General features: G+C 41.9%; 1 protein-coding gene across 1 annotated transcript; it reads right to left on the minus strand.

Annotated features, from left to right (window-relative positions):
* Window positions 1-264: 264 nt before the first annotated feature.
* bnc1 (basonuclin 1) lies at window positions 265-19,347 on the minus strand. Its single transcript, XM_053318813.1, has 6 exons — window positions 19,260-19,347; window positions 9,673-9,775; window positions 6,181-6,416; window positions 2,290-4,033; window positions 1,944-2,223; window positions 265-1,099 (listed from the first exon to the last, which is right to left on the minus strand). Exons 1-6 carry the CDS (start codon window positions 19,272-19,274, stop codon window positions 265-267), a joined length of 3,213 nt encoding a protein of 1,070 aa, XP_053174788.1. The 5' UTR covers window positions 19,275-19,347.
* Between the last annotated feature and the right edge of the window lie 201 nt (window positions 19,348-19,548).

Consider the following 19,548-nt stretch of genomic DNA (forward strand, 5'->3'; position numbering starts at 1 on the left):
TGAATCTGATGTTTTATCTGTTTTTGCTTTGGAAAATGTATTTGTAGAAAAAAAGAAAGTTGTCAACAAATGATCTGATTGTACTTTCTTTTATTCCCCAGAAAAATAAAGACAACAGGATAGACAACAGTATGGAATTTTAAAAAAGTGCTAATTGGTGAGCCTTTTTTAGGTGCCCAAATAAAGGAAAAACAACTTTAAACAACAACAACAAGACAATTGGAATGAAGGAATTCAGTCATGTTGGCATATCAGCTCAGATCTCTACTCCTGGTCCATAGTGGCCCCTGAGCTAACAGTTAGGTTCCTGTGGAGATTTGGGTTCTGGCTGTGCCTATTCCTGCTTCGTACTGAGGAGAAAGATGTATCACAACCAGGGACTTTACACTTGTGCAGCAGTCGCAGATGGACAGTCTTGTAATGGGCTCTGAATGTGCCCTTGTTGCTGTAGACCTTTTGGCAGACGTGGCAGGTTATCGGAGATCCGCCCCCACCTCCTTGGAGCCCGCCCTGTCCTCCCCCGACGCAGCCCAGGCTCCTCTCTCCCCCGAATGCCAACTCCTCGCAACCAGGCCTCCCCACACCAATCCCATCACAGCTTTCATCACTGTCCTCCATGGGGAGCGCTTCCTCATCCTCTTCAATCCCCTCTCCTTCCTCACTACCGGCTCCATCTGAGTCCCAGGAAGATCGAGCACCGCTGCGAGGTGGGGCAGAGGAGGTGGTGCTCAGGTCCAGGACTGCTCCATCCTCCCCACTACCACCACCTTCTCCACCTTCTCCTCCTCCTCCTCCTCCTCCTCCTCCTCCTCCTAATCCCTCCATCTCTCCTAGGGGAGATGCCTCAGAGCTGTCTAGTGCAGTAGACATTTTGCTCATGGGGAAGACCAGACCCATTCGATTGTGTCCTCTGAAGATGACAGAGGTCTGGCTGGTTGGGTCTCGATGGGACAGATCTCTGTCCCGCTGGTCCTGGCAGTAGTCCAGGCCAACAGAGTCTCTGTCTCTGCAGTGGGATGAGGGTAAGTAGAGGACATTGGCTGGGCTGAAAGAGTCTTTGGTCAGCAGCTTGTGGTGCAGGTTCAAATTTGCACTGTGTCTGTAAATAAAGAAAATCTGCATAAAAAAACACAGCTTACTATTATACACTACATGGTGGATGACTCCTTTCCAAAAAGCCTGAGGTACATCAACAGCATACATTTTCATCTCATCTGACTGAGGCCATCCACCGTAAAATGCCATAGAAGCAACAGAAAAATGCAAGACTGTGTTCTTTTAGATATGCTAATGAGGTTTGAGCCAGCAGCTTTTTTGCCATTTCTGCCAAGCAGTGCTCCTTTTCCCCACATTACTTATGGTTTAAAGAGCAAGTGTAAAGAACAGAAAACAAGTCAGGAGTGTCAAATCCAGTTGCTCAATTGTTCCCATTAACCTCCTGCGACCCTGTATCCTCATATTGGAACATTACATTTTGGGTTTGCTGGACCTTATACTTCATTCTGCTGAACTTTTAATCATTGTCCATGTTTGTACCCACGTTTTAGTGCCACTTAATGGCAGCAAAAGCACAATACATTAATAAGGACCTAATAATCCAAAACATCTAGGAGAAAGAAAAATGCCTTCCAAACAAAAGCTCGGGTCTCAGGAGGTAAATCTTATTATCTATGTATATAACAATGTGTTATAATGGGACATATATACTTCCATACTGATTTAGAACAGTCATGGTTGCACTTGGGTTTATAATACACTGTCCACATGTGCAGACTACATGTATTGTACAGTCTTAATACATTTTTGGCTGCATGTGCACATATTCTGCACAAACCTTTACAGACATAGCAAGAGACCAAATTGGATTTGAGCTTAAAGGTGTGGTACTATATTACACTTGTGTCTAATACTTGAAAAAAGAAGAAAATGTGGTTGCCCCTCACCTGTCTCGGCTCCTGCGGGAGGGGAAGGCAGCATTGCAGCCGTCCACTGTGCACATGTGCATCTCCTTCAGGTGGACATTTTGGTAGTGCAGCTTGACGCTGTAGGGGTTCTTAAAGGTTTTACTGCAGATCTCACAGTGGTGTGACAGGTCAGCATCAGGGTTGAGGTGAGACAAATCGGAGTCACCGTAGTCATCCACACAACCATCGGACCCCTCTTTCTCGTGGTCTGAGAGTTGGAGAGCACCCCCATTGGTAAGCCTGTGCTCACCCTCATCCCATCTGAGATCGGAAATCTTCTCAGCTGCATGCAGCGAGTTGGTACACTCTCTTTCCTCCCTTTCTTCATTGCCATTGGGTTCCTGACAGAGTAAGTGGTTCTCTCGAAGGTTCTCCATGAGCCTGTTTTCAAAGGGGGAAGATGTGCAAGTGATGACACCTGCTTCCATTTGCTGTGGCCCATCATCTTTGTCCTCCCTCTCTGTCATCTCTCTATCTAAAGTATGGTCCAACAGATGCTTAGCACCTTCCGATTCCCTCTCTTCACTATTGTACGCCCCTCTCTCCTCCTTCTCGTGCCCAGCTTCTCTTGCGCACATACGTCCTTCTGCTCTGATGCCATCATCTTCCTTGTCCCTGCCGTGTAAGGGAGCTTCATCCTCAGAGCTGCTCCCTTTATCCATCTGCTCATCATGCTCCACTGCTTCCTTCTCTATTTTTATTGGCATGCTTGACTTTCGAGACTTTTTCTTTGGTATAGGATCTGTTGAGCAGAGCTCAGGAGCTGTGTTATGTTTGACGGGCACAGAAGAGGACAGAAGGGGGAGAGAGGGTAGTGTTCCTGGGGTGTTGGCAAGCTCTGCTGGGGTAACCAGACTTCTGTAGAAAGGCAGGACCGGCTGTACTGTTTTTAAGTTGGGAAAGAGGATGCCGCTGTGGCCCATACTGGGGAAGGAGCTGCTGTGAATTTTAGAGCCATTGTCCACATGACTCACCATGTAGCTGGGAACTGACTTATGACTTTCTGCAGAGCAGGTTGGGATGTGGGTACCATATTCAGACCTCTTTTCTCCTTGAGAGCCTTCGTCGCTAGACAAGTTTCCTCGCAGGTCTTTGTCGCGGTTGTTGCGGTTCATGGGCATGTGCAGCCTCGGGTTTGGGTTGGCACTGTGGCGATTGCGACTGCGCAGCGAGCTGAACACCATGTTACAGCCCTCAATGGTACACTTGTGCTTAATCTTCAGGTGCACTGCATTGTAGTGGATTTTCAGCGTGCCTTTGTCGTAGAACGTCTTCTCACAGGCATTGCAAAACACACGACCCTTCTTCAGAGATCCTCCCCCACCACCTCCTGACATCCCTCCACCGCCGCTCCCATTCCTGTCCATGGAGCGCATTTTGCCCTCGGGCGACATCTGTGTTACATCAGAACTCATGGAGGGTGTACATGGTGTGGAAGGTCCATCAGAGTAGTTGTCACTAGTGGAGAAGTCCTCAGCCTCAATCTTTGTGGTGGTGGACAGACTGTCCATTGGCTTATCTCCACTTCGGTCTAGATTAGCAGTGAATGAGACAGAGCTGGAACCTAACAGGCTGCTTTCTGGAGGATGTGAAATAGAGAGGGGGTTGTCCCTCCCTAGACCATCCCGCCCTTGATCATCCCGTCTCTGGCTCTGCTGCTCCACTGACCCCCGGCATGGCTGCTGGTGCTGCTGGTGCTGCTGCTGCATCGCTCCTGTCGACGAGCCCAGAAACGGAGCTGGAACAGAGCCCAACAGCTGGAAGGGCAGCATGAAGGCCATGCTGTTGATGAAGTTTTCAAAGTGGTGCATGCTGTTGCCACTAAGCTTCTCTACTTTGGATGCAGAGAGGTTGGCAGCGGTGCGTGGGGTATTGCGTTCGATAAAAGTGCGGATGTCGGAGTTGGTGCGGGTGCTTGGAACCAACACCGCCTGGCCCTCCTTGTCCTGCAGAGCCATCAGCTCAACTATGGACTTGGTCTCGCCAAAACGCAGGAACTGTTGCAGCGTGGCGATCTCCTCCTCAAATGTCATGATGGCCCACCGATCAAGCACTTTCCCGGCCACATCCTACAGAGAGGACAGGAAGAAAGGGGGCAGAAGCATGGCACAGGGAAGGGGTGAGGGCATGGGTATGAAAGGGAGGGGAAGTAGTATTAAAAAAAAGAATAAGGGAGAGGGGAAAGAGCAATTTCATCATTAGCATTGGGAGTGTCTCATTGCTCATACATATTCATAGAGTGGGTTAGGTGACACACCCTATAAAGCAGAGTGGCAGGGCAGCTAAATAAAGGAATCACATGGAGTGTTAATACAAGTGGGCAGCCCAGAAGCCTGAGAACGCTCATTACACATCTAACCTATCCCCCACTCCAGCTGCAAAACAAAAGGTGACCGCGCCTTTACAGTTTTAGCCCCAAACTATCAGATTTGCTGAATCTTTGGACTGTTTTAAGCAGCTTCTAAAAATCCATCTTTATAGGCAAGTCTTTTTATAGATCTCCATCCCTGTCTTATGTTTTGATTAGTTTTAGTTTGGTCTATTTCTCATTGTTCTGTTTTTTATATTGTAATTTATTTTTACCCATTTATTCATTTATATTTTTCACGTGCGTGTGTGTGACGCGCTTTGTAGCGGTGGGTTTTATAGCATGCTATATACATAGAGCTCGTCACACTTTCTTACTTACAGACACACTGTGTTTCATCTCGCAGGTCATTTCTCTTCATTTAAATCATGTGGATTTAGCCGCTCTGCATCAGCAGTAGCAGACAGAAAACACACACATACACGTACTCCCAGCATGGTGGGAACATGCATATGAGCGTACTTGCAGGCACGTAGACTCATATACACACTCCCAAAGGCATGCAAAAATAAATACGTGCACAAGCATACCACACACACATACACACACACACACACACACACACACACACACACACACACACATAGACACAAGAGTAAGGGAGGGGTGATCAGAGGGCGCCTTACATTGATCAAGCCGGTCTTCTCTCCCTTAGCCCAGCAGTAATCACATGTGAGTTTGGGCGTCTTTGAAAGTGAGGAGCGGCTTCGTGCCGTAACCGTGATTAATATTTCATCACAAAGCATTCATTGGGCGCCTGTCGAGGATTCTGACTCTACTTTCGCCATTAGATGAGCTAACATGAATTAAACGCGGCCCAACTTGAATACTTGATGATGTACTAATCGAAGTGAGAGCTGGCGCTGACACAGTGACTGCAGCCCGAGCCTCGTCTGGTTTGGCTCGGGCTTGAGAGGAAATCTTGAGCAAAAGACATAATATTTACAAATACCCGGCACAGTTTGAAGACCTCCCCGAGCTGATGGCACCACAGCAAACCTCATGACATTGCTTACTACATCACATACCTCCTCTGTCCCATCTTCAACTATGATCTCTTCATTTTTCTCCCTCTTCTTCCTCAGAAATCATATCTGTCCCTCCTTTCCCCTTCTTGCTCAGCCCATCACTGCCATGTCCTTGATTAGAATCAGTCTATATATTGCTGTTTTAGGGTCCTATGTTGGCTTCCAGGCTGTTTTTAGGGGCTTTTTTCAGCCAGACAACAATGATACTTTAGTTTGGATTGTTTAATATTCAAAGGAATAGTTTAATATTTTGTAGAATCCTTTTTAGAATTTTTAAGAAAAATATGTCCTAAGTGGAAAAACACAACTATGAACACCTGCAAAGCTGTTTGCATGTCTTTTGTTAAACCTGTGTATTAACAATAATGTAGAAGTGGCAATTTGTGGTTTTTAGGGGGAGTGACATGACAATGTTACATCAGCCTATCGATATAGAATCTCCGGCTTTAGTGTAGGTTGCCAAATACGGTTGGTAAGCACTGGGTTTGGTTACGATTACTAAAGACACAATGGTGTCAAAAGTCCTCACTGTGTCAACAAGATTTAAGAGAAGCTGCACACATAGCCAGGAAAGAGTTCCAGCCCCTGACTTCGTCTACAACCACAAATAATCATTTTTACTGTTTGTTTATGGATCAAACAAACAGGAGACATCAATCAATTTTCCCCTCATATGCTTTAAATCTCAGACATTACATCATATCACTCTCAGAAAGAAAACCAATATCTCTATCTCCCAAAGTGTTTTTTTAAAGCTCATGAAGTAGTTTTGTACTGAATCCTAACAACACATCCACACACACACTGATAAGAGTCTTACCTGGAGTACGTATCCTCGTATGTAATCCTGCAGCGTCCAGTCCAGTGCGTTGAGGATCTGGATCACCTCCTCCTGCTTGAGGACAGAGAAAAGGCGGTCCAGGAGGATCTTGAGACGGATGGGGATGGCTTGGGTGCCGTACAGCATCAGGCTGCAGATATCGAACACCACATTGGAGTGCACAATCTCCACCTGGCTGCTCTGGTACATGTGGTGCAGCTTCAGTTTACTCAGAGCTGGAATACAGAGACATCAGATGTAGATTAGATGACTTGATGCTGCACTGGCATAGGACAAACACACAGCAATGAGAACAAGGTTTTGAAATAGTACACAGGTGCAGTGTTTCATCTATATTCATTTTGCAGCAGTGTACAGCTACTGCAGAATTATGAACACCAATGATCTTTAAAGTCCGTGTAAAGTAAGAATAAATGTGTTCTGAGTTTGACGTACCACAGAAAAGTGTGTTGTTAACCACCCTGCCAAATTTGAATGATTAAAAAAAATTAAGGTTCAAAGTTGTGTAAAACTCAGTCTCTTTCTCTGCTCCCAAACGCTGTGGGAGTGCCCACCGAGTTTGCTGAAACCCCGCCCCCTACCAAGTGTCACCTGTCAATTTAAGTCACCACCTCTACCAGAAACATGGACGCTACGTTTGAGCTAGCTCAGCTGCTAGCTCAGCGGCTAACTCGGCAGCTAACTCAGCTAACTGTAGACTGTAGTAGTAGTAGTGTGTGCTGAATGTATTTATACCTCTACAGCAGCAGGGGCGGGTTTATGCTAATCACCACTAAATCCTGAACACAGAAATCTTGAAACACAGTTTGTGAAGCCTAGCTCCAAAATTCAAATCTAAATGGTTGAAATGCTTTTTACACCTTTTTTAGAAATACATTTATGACCTATTCAATGTGTTTAGAAGAAAATGTCTGAATTCACTTTACACAGTCTTTAATATCAGTAGGCTACTAATGATTTTCACTCACACACTGTGCATGCATCATAACAGTAGATAATGTGGAATTGTTTTAAGTCATCCTCTTTCCCCTCATTCTTATATCTACATGAAAAGTGCTGTTATAAGACTAAATTAGCTTGGTGAAGGAATAGGGCAGGGCATTATGTGTGTGTAAGGAGTGTGTTGATTGAGCGAGGAGCAGAAAAGTGATGGTTAATGCAAACGTAGCAGAGGAAGGTTAGCAGTGAGTTGTCATTCTGGCAGTAAATGTACAGTGTGTCAGTTATTAAATGTTGCAGCTTCTCAGGAACAAGAAAAGTCTCATTGATTGTTTCCCCAATAGCAGGAAAAGTGAACCATGGATGTATAAAGAGAAAGGGTTAGTCCTAAAGTTAGTGACAATGGGTCAGTGTAACCTGACCAAGCTCACTTAAGGTGGACTGACCTATAATGGACCTGCTATTCTTATTTCAGTGTCAACCACTTCAGCCACTCTCAAACACACTTTTTAAAATTTTTATCAAAAATCTGGTTAAAGTCACTTTTTCTGAACAGTGACTTGAAGCAGCTACTGGCCGAATGTAAGTGAGTTTATAACAATTGTAATTAAGAGTCAAACTTCTGAAGACATTTCAGTTGAGGCAGTGTTACTGAGTGAAATGTAATCACATATAAATGTAGTAATATTTTTAGTTTTTCTTTTGATTTTAAGCCTAATTGTTATTTATTCCTCTGATCATTCTTTTTGGAGAATGTATGTTAAAAATATTCTTAAGGACTAAAATAAGTCACTACTACTACTATTAATGTTTGCAGTAGTCATACAATGCAGTAACATTTCATTCTCTGCATCTCAACCATCCAAAAAAACTGTCCCTGGCTCTGGGTGCTCTGGGCTTAGCCCTGGATCTTGCCAACTCCTAGATCCGTCCCTGCTCTCAAATATAAAATATGTAACATGAAATTATAGGGTAAAACTAAACCAAGCAGAGTTACTGATGTGATTTATACGACACATTAAAATATTGAAATAGTGACAAAATAAGTAATACATTTGAAAATATTGCTGTGCATATACTCTTTGATTCATATTACATTGCTGGTATTGTGCTTTAGTTGCTGAATGCATATGATTATCTGGACAGGAACTGAGTATGATATTTTTCACATGAATAGGTTACATGAAGTGCGGGTTGAAGCGCTTTCCTCCCAAAAAGGTATGTGCTCATAATCAGCAGACATCCTGATCTGGTTTGTTGTTAAAATAGCTGGAGATGTTGGTACAATTACTGTAAGGTTAGACTGTATTTGACTTCCAGTCTCTCAGAGTGAAAACAGTCTCTTGTTTTTGAGGGAAATGTGGCCTTAATTCAGCAGTAACAGCACCACTGTGTAAAACGCTGCAATTACCCACAGTGTAATCACAAATGATGGTGTTCCCTGTTCACACTCGCTAAGTATGTGTGTATAATATGATAGAGTAAGGCTAGGTCTAACGTTTAATATTACAGTGAGACAATAATGACTGTTAGACTCTCGTTTCTAGTGGTCTTTATCCACGCAGGTAGCTTTATTTGTCCAAGTTTTGACATGTCTGACTCTGAAATATGTCTCCACCTGAATGGATGGTATTTAGTGATGCTCACAGCGATGAGAAAATGACATTTAAAAATTCCACTAGTAACATCCAGAAATGTGTCTCAGGACTTTACTTGGATTTCAGCCATTTGACTTGAACAAATATTTAAAAAAGAAGAAAAAAAAAACTTGTTCCAACGTGAATCTGCTTCTAATTTTCCTGACAATGGACAATCACTCTGCAGAAGCCAACTAGCACCAGCACAGACAACAGATGACACCTTGCGTTATCATATTTATATATGAATACTCAGAAAACAGACGGCAACATGCAAAACATTCAGTTTAAAAATGAAAGGCGAGTGTAACTGTCACAATCTGTACCAGAGTATGTCAGCTCATTTTAAAATGTAATGTTAGGAGCCTTATATGAAAGTAATAAGATACAATTTAAAAAGCATGTTTATTTCTAATTCAATCCATAGAACACACTGTATTCTGTTTTAATTTATAATAAAGATATAATCCCTATGACAATTGATCACAGCAGTTTTGTGTACATTATCTACAGAAACAGATTTATACATGGTAACTTCATTGACCTTGATTTGTAACATAAAAATGAAAAAGTCATGTAATATCCCCTAATAAATCTCTAGGGTTGAAATTTTGAATTTCCAAGTATTTCAATGAGTGCTCTCTAAAGGGTTAAGACACCATAAATTAAAGTCCATTCACCCTCCTTTACATTGAGGTGGAGGCAGACATCTCAGATATGCTATGTCAAAAACCTGTGCATTACTAGATACACTAGTGGCAAGAGATGTATTTTTTTTTGGGGGGGGGGGGGGTATAAAAGGATAAATCCCATCTCTAAACATACTACATAGCACAGTTCATATCTTGGCATTAGGATCCTGTCCAGCAGTAGAAAGTTTGCAGTGAGTTCTTACCGTGTGCCACCCAGCCATGCTTGCAGTTTTCACACTGCCTCCTCTTCAGCTTCCCAGGCTTGAAGCTGTCACAGTTACAGTTCACCAAAGTGCAGCAGATAGCCTGTCCAACACACAGAAACACAGCACGTGTTAAATGTAAAAATCAGCTTGTTTAAATTTGAGATGCAACCACATGAATTCTCATTTTAACAGCATTGATTTTCTTTTTAATTCTTTAAAAGTGAAACACACAGCAACAGATCCTTCTTACAAAACTTATGAATATGTTTGATACTTTACTAACTGAATTAATCAAGTAGATGTTCACATTTCACTAAATTAAGCTCGACATGCAGCATATTGTTGGAATCATGTGTATGGATCAGGTGAGATTAACAAGTTAAAGTTCCATTTGGGCAAAGCGCTTTTTTCTTTTTTTTTATATTCCTGACATCAAAGAATATGATATTATTGATGTCTGTGTCCTTTTTTCTATTTCCTATAATTCCAAAACAAGAATATCTTTCAGTGGTTACACGTCTGCACGGACTGAGATGCAACATAATAGCACCAATCAAAACTTCTCCCTCTCATCCTTCTGTGACTGTGCAGTCGAGGAAAAAGTGTGTGTGTGTGTGCGTGGTTGAAGCTCTGCTCGTCTTACACAGCGACATGAAAAATGCACAACCGCCAAGTTGCCCACGGAAACCGAAAGAAAGAGCATGATTGCCGTAAGTAATTTTGCTCTCTCTTTGTGTATCGCTCAGTGGCTGCTGCGAGCATAAGTGTGTGTGTGTGTGTTTATGCATGTGTGTGTGAGTATATGTGTGCGTGTGTCAGTACTGCTGCAGGGCATGTCCTCTCTACAGTAACAAGAGGTCTTGGACACATCTGGACCACCAAAACCATCTCAATCAATCAATGCCTGCAGGCACACATAGGTTAGAGGAGTCTGTCCATTAGCTCATCTGCTAATGGGTTTTATCTTTGCAGGACAAACATGCAGGGGAAAGCAGGGTAAGTACGCCGACACCGAGTGAGGAGTGAATGGCAGTAATGAGTCAAGTTTTCGGGGTAGATGCTGACTTAGCAGAGAGGACTCCAACACACTGATACACTCAAAATGACTGTGCTGTGCTCTCTCTCCCTCTCCCTCTCTCTCTCTCTCTCTCTCTCTGATAAAAAAAGAGAAAAAAAATCATTTACAGTACACACCAGGAACTGAGGGAAAAGCATCATCAGATTTCTGATCAAAGCCAGTGTTGTTAGTGCTACATGCTGAAAAAGCTGAGACTGGCTGTGCTATGCCACCTCTCTCCCTCTGCATCTATAATGCATGATCGGGCTTTAGTATACATGAGCGGCATGCTTAGCTCCTTCACTTGAGCTCACTCTCTCTCCCTGTGCATGGTCGGGCGGAGAAGGAGGAAAAAGTGTGGGTGGGTTAGGATGAGTTGGGATGGGTTGGGTTAGGATGGGTATAGGGGGGCCTCCTCCTCCTCCTCCTCCTCATTTAGTCAGTCGCTTGGCTCTGCGCTCCAGGCTGGGCTCGTCCTTGAGATCTGGGATCACATTATTTCACCTTACAATAACCTCTCATCATTAGGATGGATAAACTGACCTGGAATGAAGGTGACGGGCAGCTACTATAGCCTAGAAACGCAAGTTTGGTAACTCAGGCCCCTTTTTGGTCCGTTATGCTTTTTTGTTTTCTCTCTCTATCGCCTTTTTCTGTCTGGTTTCATCTCCGGCTGACTGGCTCACTCTCCTCCGGACAGTGGTGAGGTGTAAAAACCCCTTTGCTCATCTCTCAGCGACATAATCCCATCATTACAGAGCACCAAGAACCAACACGGCCCAATTAGGCTAATCCCATCCCACTGTGGGTGCACACACACACACACACACACACACACACACACACACACACACACACACACACACACACACACACACACACACACACACACACACACACACACACTCACACACACACACACACCTCCTGCTGCTGCTGCTGCTGCTCCCCTAATATACATCTCAATCAGGTGCCTCCTTGCCCTGCTCACCAGCCTGTAGCACACGCACACACATACACATGCACACACACATTCCAATGCACAGTGTGCTCCCGGTCGTTTATCTTAATTAGCGATTCTTTCATGAGTTCATGAGGAGAAGAAGAACAAGATTATGAAGAAGAAGAGGAGGAGGAGGAAAACATGGCAGGCCAACCCTAAGGTGGCTTTTTGGTGACTGAGAACCACCCCCCCCCTCCCTTTCCTCCACTCACCAGCCCACCCCTCACTGCGCCTCTTCCCCTAACCAGCTCTCTTGCTTTACTGTTGTCACAACAAAGCCACGGCTGTTCGCACGCATCAATGAAGTCGATGACAAGAAGACTAATTGCACAAAATGATGCGGCTGGGTCAGTGCGTTTTTTAACACAACGTTGCTTTTCTCTATATCATTGATGTATAACAGTGTAGTCACATATCCCCCCCCCCCCCCATCACCACACACACACCTTGAATACATTACACATGCCTCTAATTAGCAGGCACCTTGGTTCTACATGCTGTTAGAATAAAATGACAAATGGTGTAGGTTTGGTTTCAGAGGTTCAGTAAACGGATGTGTTATTAATGAAGTGATCCTGCTTACAAATCACTTTCATTTATAATGACTGATGCTGTGTGACACGGGTGTATTTTTAAATATTTACAAAAAAAAAAAAAAAAAAGAGAGCGCCGCAGCCTTATCGAGCTGCTTTTCAAGAGAACTGTTAATTAATATTTTAGATTTTTTTTTTTCTTTTTCATATTTGAACATTTTTGCATGGCGGTGAAGTAGTGTGTGTAGCCCCGACCCCCCCGACCCTCCCACCCCACACCTCAACAATCAGACGCTATATCGCAATTCCACACACACTAATTATATGTGGTGTGTGATGCATTAAAACACTGTCAGGAAATGCAATAACTTTTTTTTCATATTTATTTGTTTTTTAAGATCTGGTGCTATCTCATCACTATTCTCTATATATATTGTCATTTTTTACAGCTGTGAGCTTCTCCTCCATTTCCCAAGAGCATCACAGTGAGATAAAAAAAGTATCCATCGATGTTTTAGTGTAATACTGACTTTCTTAATTATACTCAATTTGACTTAATACATACTTAAAAATCTTATTAAAAATAGTGTGTAATATAGAATGAGGGTTAGAAAGGTAGAACTCAGGGCTGAAAAGTTCAACATATTCATTCTTTCTCTCTCTGTGTGCTTGTAATGCTTATTTCTGTGAGTTGACATTAATAATTAAAGGCAAGCAAGATGAGTTTATCAACATTTTTATTTGGGAACTGTTTAGATATGTATGAGAAAGTTCCTTTTGACTAACGTAGGTCGTTTTTTTAATATAATCTTAATTTAATGTAATGATTTTAAAAAGTGAGGATGGATTAAAAACATATCAATGTGCCATCATATCATACAATATAGAGACATTTTGATGAATGAACCTATGTTGCCTTGGTATCTATGAAGCTCTTTATCTCCGTTTTCTCTTATTTGAGCACCAATGAATGCAAAAATGTTTCTTAATGTGCATTTTTTTCTCTTTTTTTCCAATTCAGCCACCAGCCTTCTGTCTGTCTATTTGTTAGGAGCATCTGTAAAAGCATTTTGGGTTGAGAGACTGTACACTCAGAGGTCAGGTTGTGTAGGACGGGGGGGCTGATGGAAGCCATGACGGGAGGTTAAAAGAGGGATACGGTGAGGTAAAAAAAAAAAAAAAGAGAAGAGAAAAGTGCGAGGTGAAGAGAAGAGAAAAGAAGCCAGAAGACCACATAAAGGCAGAGTCTGTTGCACCATGACGACCCAATCCTGAGTGATAACATACACTCTGAGGTGCCTGCATGTGGGTGTGAAATAGCGTTCCAACACTGAGCGAAAACACACACACACACACACACACACACACAGGGCGATGAAAACGTACAAGACAGCGATGGACGAGCACGGCTTCATCTGACACTCATTACAATCATTCAAAATTCAAGCCTTAGAAATAACATCAGCAACTTAGAAATGATACTATATGGTGAGATTTATCTTGTGGATGAAGGCCCCCCCCCCCCCCCCAAAAAAAAGGAAAAAGCCAGCAATGTTCTGTCTGGTTCATGTGAAACATCATCTCCATCCCATCCCTGAGCCACAGCCATAACATCCTTCACACAGCAAAAAAACAAAATTAAAAAATTAAAAAAAATAAAATAGTCCTTTCTGGCTCTTAAAATAAAATCCTGCCATATGTCCTGAATAGCCACGGTGCTTTAGAGACTCAGCAGAAATGAACAGCTGCTTGGACAGAGACAGTTCGGGGATGGACGAGGGGGGAACTTGTTGGCCTAATGCGGTGGAAAACTAATCAATTAGCAGCAGCCCGGCACTAACTGACACTCAATGGGGGGAAACAAGTAGTGCTGGTGCCAAAGAGTGAATAACAACAACAGTGCTATCAGCGGCTCCGAGGAAGAGCGAGACTGACGGCCAAGTGAGAGGGGATCAGATTTTTTACTATCAGCCATTAATCAGTTTACAAGACAATTACAGCTGCAGGGGGAAATGAAGGAAGTGAGAGTTCTCCTCACGGGAAGTGGAAAGGATCAATGTGTGAAATATGTATTTGGTTGAAAACAGGTAAATGACTGACAGTGCATGTGAAAGACAAAAGCAAAGAGATAAAGATTTATTCTTTTTTTTTTGTCACAAGATCAACATCTGACCAATTGATATGTTGCTTCCAAATGTGCAGACGCATAAAATTAAAGTGTATTCTTCATGCTTCTAATTACTTTAATACCTACTAAATTATTCACCAATGTGTTATAGACTAGTTATAATCCCTTCATGAGAATAATGATTGGAATTTCAAGCTAATACATTTTAATTATGTAAGTCATGAAGTATTTTTAAGCGTCTTTTCAAATTAAAGTGCGAAACATTCAAGCTAATACATTTTAATTACGTAAATCATATAGTATTTTTAAATTTTTCAAATTAAAGTACGAAACATTCAAGCTAATACATTTTAATTACAGTACATAAGTCATGAAGTATTTTTAAGCATTTTTCAAAGTAAAGTGCAAAACATTTTAGCTAATACATTTTAATTATGTAAGTCATTAAGTATTTTTAAATTTTTCAAATTAAAGTGCGAAACATTCAAGCTAATACATTTTAATTATATAAGTCATTAAGTATTTTCAAGCGTTTTTCAAATTAAAGTGCGAAACATTCAGGGTTCCACCTATTCAAATGTGTCAATTTGCAGTTATATTTTCTGTTTTATATCATTATATACAGTAATTCATATATTTAGGTTTTGGACTGTTTGTCATATAAAATAAACAATTAGAAAAAGTCACCTTAGAAAATGTGGTGGTAATTAATAAACTTAATTCATTAATTAATTAAAAAATATTACTTTACATATAACATATTCTTACTTCATTTATATGGGAATACTTTTTTTTTAAATAACCAAATAATAAATATGTTGCAACTTACTTACATTTTAAAGGCCATGAATGTTTAAAATACTACTGAAAATAAAGCTTCACAGTGATCAAGAAAAGCATTCACACTCTCTCTACAAACATGCATGCTCACACACATACACACACACATGCACACACACACACACACACACACACACACACACACACACACACACACACACACACACACACAGAGGAAATAAATATTTGATTCCAGCCAGAACACACAGAAAACACTGAGGAATTTGGTGGGAGGACGATGTTCCTGGTACTGCTCAGATAGCCTCGCTAATAACGCCGACTTCCACCAATAAAACAACCTCAGCAACTTCCACTGACTCCACCTGGACCCACTGGCGATCACAAGCTGTGTGTGCACGTGTGTGTGTGTGTGTGTGTGTGTGTGTGTGTCCTGTACGAACACAGAACACACTCTCATGAATAAATCAGGCTTGGGCCCGAGTTGTGTATGTGACAGGAAAGTAGTAAAATGTTAATTGATGACAAGAGTTAGTTAAAGTGTAGTCACAATGTGGAGCAGCTCAGCAGGAAACATGATCCCCCCCTCCCCCCCAGTTTCAGCTTATGATTTAATGTCACTCCGCTAAGAAAGAGGAAGCACTCTAACACACAGTGCCAGATCAAAAGTCACTCAACTTGTGATCGTCTCCAAAAACCATTACATCAACTTTCACATGAAATACTTTTTATACACAGACTCTCTGCCGCAAAGCCATCCAGCCTGGCTTTAATTCATCAGCTTTCTTTAAAGTTAACTACAAGTCAGTAATAGCTTTTGAAATTCACTTTTATAAAGAAAACACACACACACACACACACACACACACACACACACACACACACACACACACACACACACACACACACACACACACACACACACAAAACATGAGCGGTTTTTGAACACAGGGTTGGACCTGAAAAGGAGAAGACAAACCTAGGAAAAAAGCCTGTGTGAGTGCAAGTAGTGACAGGCTGTGTTTGAGCCTATTAAGAGTCTATACAGCCCAAAGACAGCGTGAAAAACTCATTATTTCATACTCATCCAGCAGTCAATCACAAGAAAGCACACACACACACACACACACACACAGAAACTACATATTTCAACGCCAAACCACACAAAAAAGGTAGCAAATCTTTACCTGAATATCCATGAGAGAATTGTTGGCTTCTTTAAGAAAAAAAAAGAAATCTTTAAAAGACAAAAAAAAAAAAAGATGAGCTTAAGGGGTTTGGGGGGGGGGGGGCAAAGTTTGCTTGGCTTGGTGGTGAATGTGGTTCCCCGTTAGGAACTGGGAGGGAGTGTTTGGCTCGGAGAGGGAGTAAATGAGGGGAACATGTTAGTACACTGAGTCTGAGAGAGTTTGGCTCCCAGCTACGCTCTGATTAATATCAGATCTCTCTCTCTCTTCGCCTGCCTCTTGACAATCTTGTCACATCTGGCTGACAAATCCTCACAAGCCTTTTGGTGGCAGCGCAGAGCAGATGCAAAAAGGGGGTAGCTGCTGTGTGTGTGTGTGTGTGTGTATGTGAGTTTGGGGGGTGTTAAGGGGGTAGGGTTGGGGGCCAGGAGGGGCAGATCACAGCTCGAGGAAACGCTAAAGGGGGTAAAAGGCTGGAGCTGGAGCAGGCACACATATACACATGAACACGCACACACACACACACACACACAAACTGCAACCCCCCCCTTTCCTCCCATCCTCTCACGGATGGACCATCATGAACCTAATGAAGCTGACGAGGTTGGCAGTCGCCACCACCGCACACACACACACACACACACACACACACACACACACACACACACAAGCACACACAAAGCGAAGTGCAACTCTGTAAAGATGAGCAGGGGCCCTAGCTCTGAGTCGTGTGTGTGTGTGTGTGTGTGTATGTGTATGTGTGCCCCGGGGCCCTGCAGCACTAAAGAAGAACAGAGAGACACCCACAGAAAGAAAGAGATAGAGGTAGAGAGAGAGGAAACAAAAGATGGAAAGAGTGAGATAGCAGCAGGGATGAAGAGATAGGACATGAGTGTGTTAAAGGAAAGCCACAGAGGGCTATTCTACTCACATTTCTGTCATACACACACACACACACACACACAAACACAACAAATAAATCTAAATCACTTTCATAGATTTGTGGGCCTCTCACTCAGAAAATGGAAAAGGCAACCTGTTAGAGGAACATAAACACACACACACACACACACACACACACACACACACACACACACACACACACACACACACACACACACAGTAAAATATAATCTATATATATATATATATATATATACATATATATAAATTTAAGATTGTATTTATTATGGTGGTATTTATTACTTTGATATTTGTAAAATTAAAAGGTTGAACATGAAAAGCAATTCAACAGCCAAACAACACTCTTTTAAACTTGAGTAGTTTGTTTTTATTTACTTGAACTTTAAAACACTGATATAATGTTTTAATAATCTTATATAGTTATAGTATTCAATCAGCTTTATGTATTTGTGCATCTTTGAAGTGATGGGTTAATTAAAATTCTGTTTATTGCAAAGCTATTAATAGTGATTATGTTTAAATTGATTAATGATATGACAAGATTATACATATCCATAAATTAAAATTAGCTCAAACTAACTAAAATAATTGATTTCATTTATTTAAGAAAATATTTCAAAATAAGAGACAGTCTCTGTTCTCACCTCACACTTTTATCCTGAAAGTTAAACCCGATCTGTTTGACACTGTGTAATTGTGTAGCAGCCAATAACCACATTTGTTTCTTCCTCCAACTGTTTAGCATTGTTTACCCACACACACACACACACACACACACACACACACACACACACACACACACACACAGTGTTTTGCCGCTACCACCACCACCACACAGACAGCTCTGCTAATTGTTACATTATGGCTGCAACAAAACATTAGGCTGCTCTTAAATTACATTCCAATAGGCTGTGGGCAGCAGCCAGGAGGCTACAGGAGGCCGAGCTGCCCCCCCCCCCCCCCACTCCACCCAAAACTAAACACGGACGGGTGGATGGATGGAGCTCAGACCCAGGTAAAGACTTAGAGGCTGCTTCTCTCTCTCTTTTCTCGTCTAACAGTTTGAATGACACTTCTATAGTGTATTCAGAATATGACTCAATAAAAAGTTGTTTTATAGTAATTGAACAAAAGAGTGAAATAAAGGAGAATTCTATGCTAACATTGTGGAAGCTTGTAAGTGTGGTAGAGTTAGTGTTATTGTTTATTGGAAGGCATGTGAGGTCAATCAGTGTCCACACTCACTGGTCATTAAGACTGCTTCATCAGGAAGAGAAGGATTTGGGAGCGACTTAAAGTCAAAAGATTTTTTTACATTTTCCCCCCTTTTTTTAGTTTGGATGAGTTTTGAAAGCATTGAAGAAAACTGACAGTTTCAAAAATAGTTAAGTACCATAAAGTAGCAGTGCTGAGTTATTAGTGAGATTTAAATCAAGGTTTTATTAACAGAAACTACTTGTGTTTAAACGTTTAACATTTTAGAACTTTTTTTTCTTAAAAAGGGAAAAAAGTGGGAAAAGATGTGTAATTCATAAAAACATATAAAAAAAGAAAAGTATCTTTCCACTATCAGTCATGATATAACAGCTGAGTTTAGACATTAGTATTAAGATTTGAAATCACACCAGATGTGACAGCTTGTAACAACAAATCCTATAAAACACACATAAACACAGCAGCAAAGTTAAAGTGTGTATCAGTGTGACTCCATCCTACTTTTGCAGTGTCATACATGAAGTATATAATCATAAAATATAACATCTACTACTAATCTATCCAGCGCACCTAAATATGAAAAGTCTGCACTCCTCCCGCCTGTCACTGCCATCTCTCCCCCCCCCCCCCCAAAAAAAAACTGCTTCCAGTTTGTCTTTGTTAAACATGTGCAGCCGCTGTGTGTGAAGAGAGCCGGAGCAGACAAGAGGAATAAGCGGTGAAAAGCCGTCTCTCTTACCTCAGCCATTGTCATTTAGTCGGATGTTTCCAAGGATACCGTGGAGTTTGCCATTCCCCGCGAGTCCCACAAAACAACTGCCTCCAACTCTCCTGTCCGCACAAGTACTAACGCAAAAGAGCCATCACACCCAGCAGCGTCTCCTTCAACAACACAGGCACACATGTACTCTGCTTCTCTCTCTCTCTCCCTCTCTCTCTCTCTCCCTCTCTCTCTCTCTCTCTCTCTCTCTTACACACACACACCAACAAGGAGCCACCAACTCACACTCACTCCACAAAAAAAGAGA

The sequence above is a fragment of the Scomber japonicus genome, chromosome 1 (genome assembly GCF_027409825.1).
Source record: "Scomber japonicus isolate fScoJap1 chromosome 1, fScoJap1.pri, whole genome shotgun sequence".
Classification (NCBI taxonomy): domain Eukaryota; kingdom Metazoa; phylum Chordata; class Actinopteri; order Scombriformes; family Scombridae; genus Scomber; species Scomber japonicus.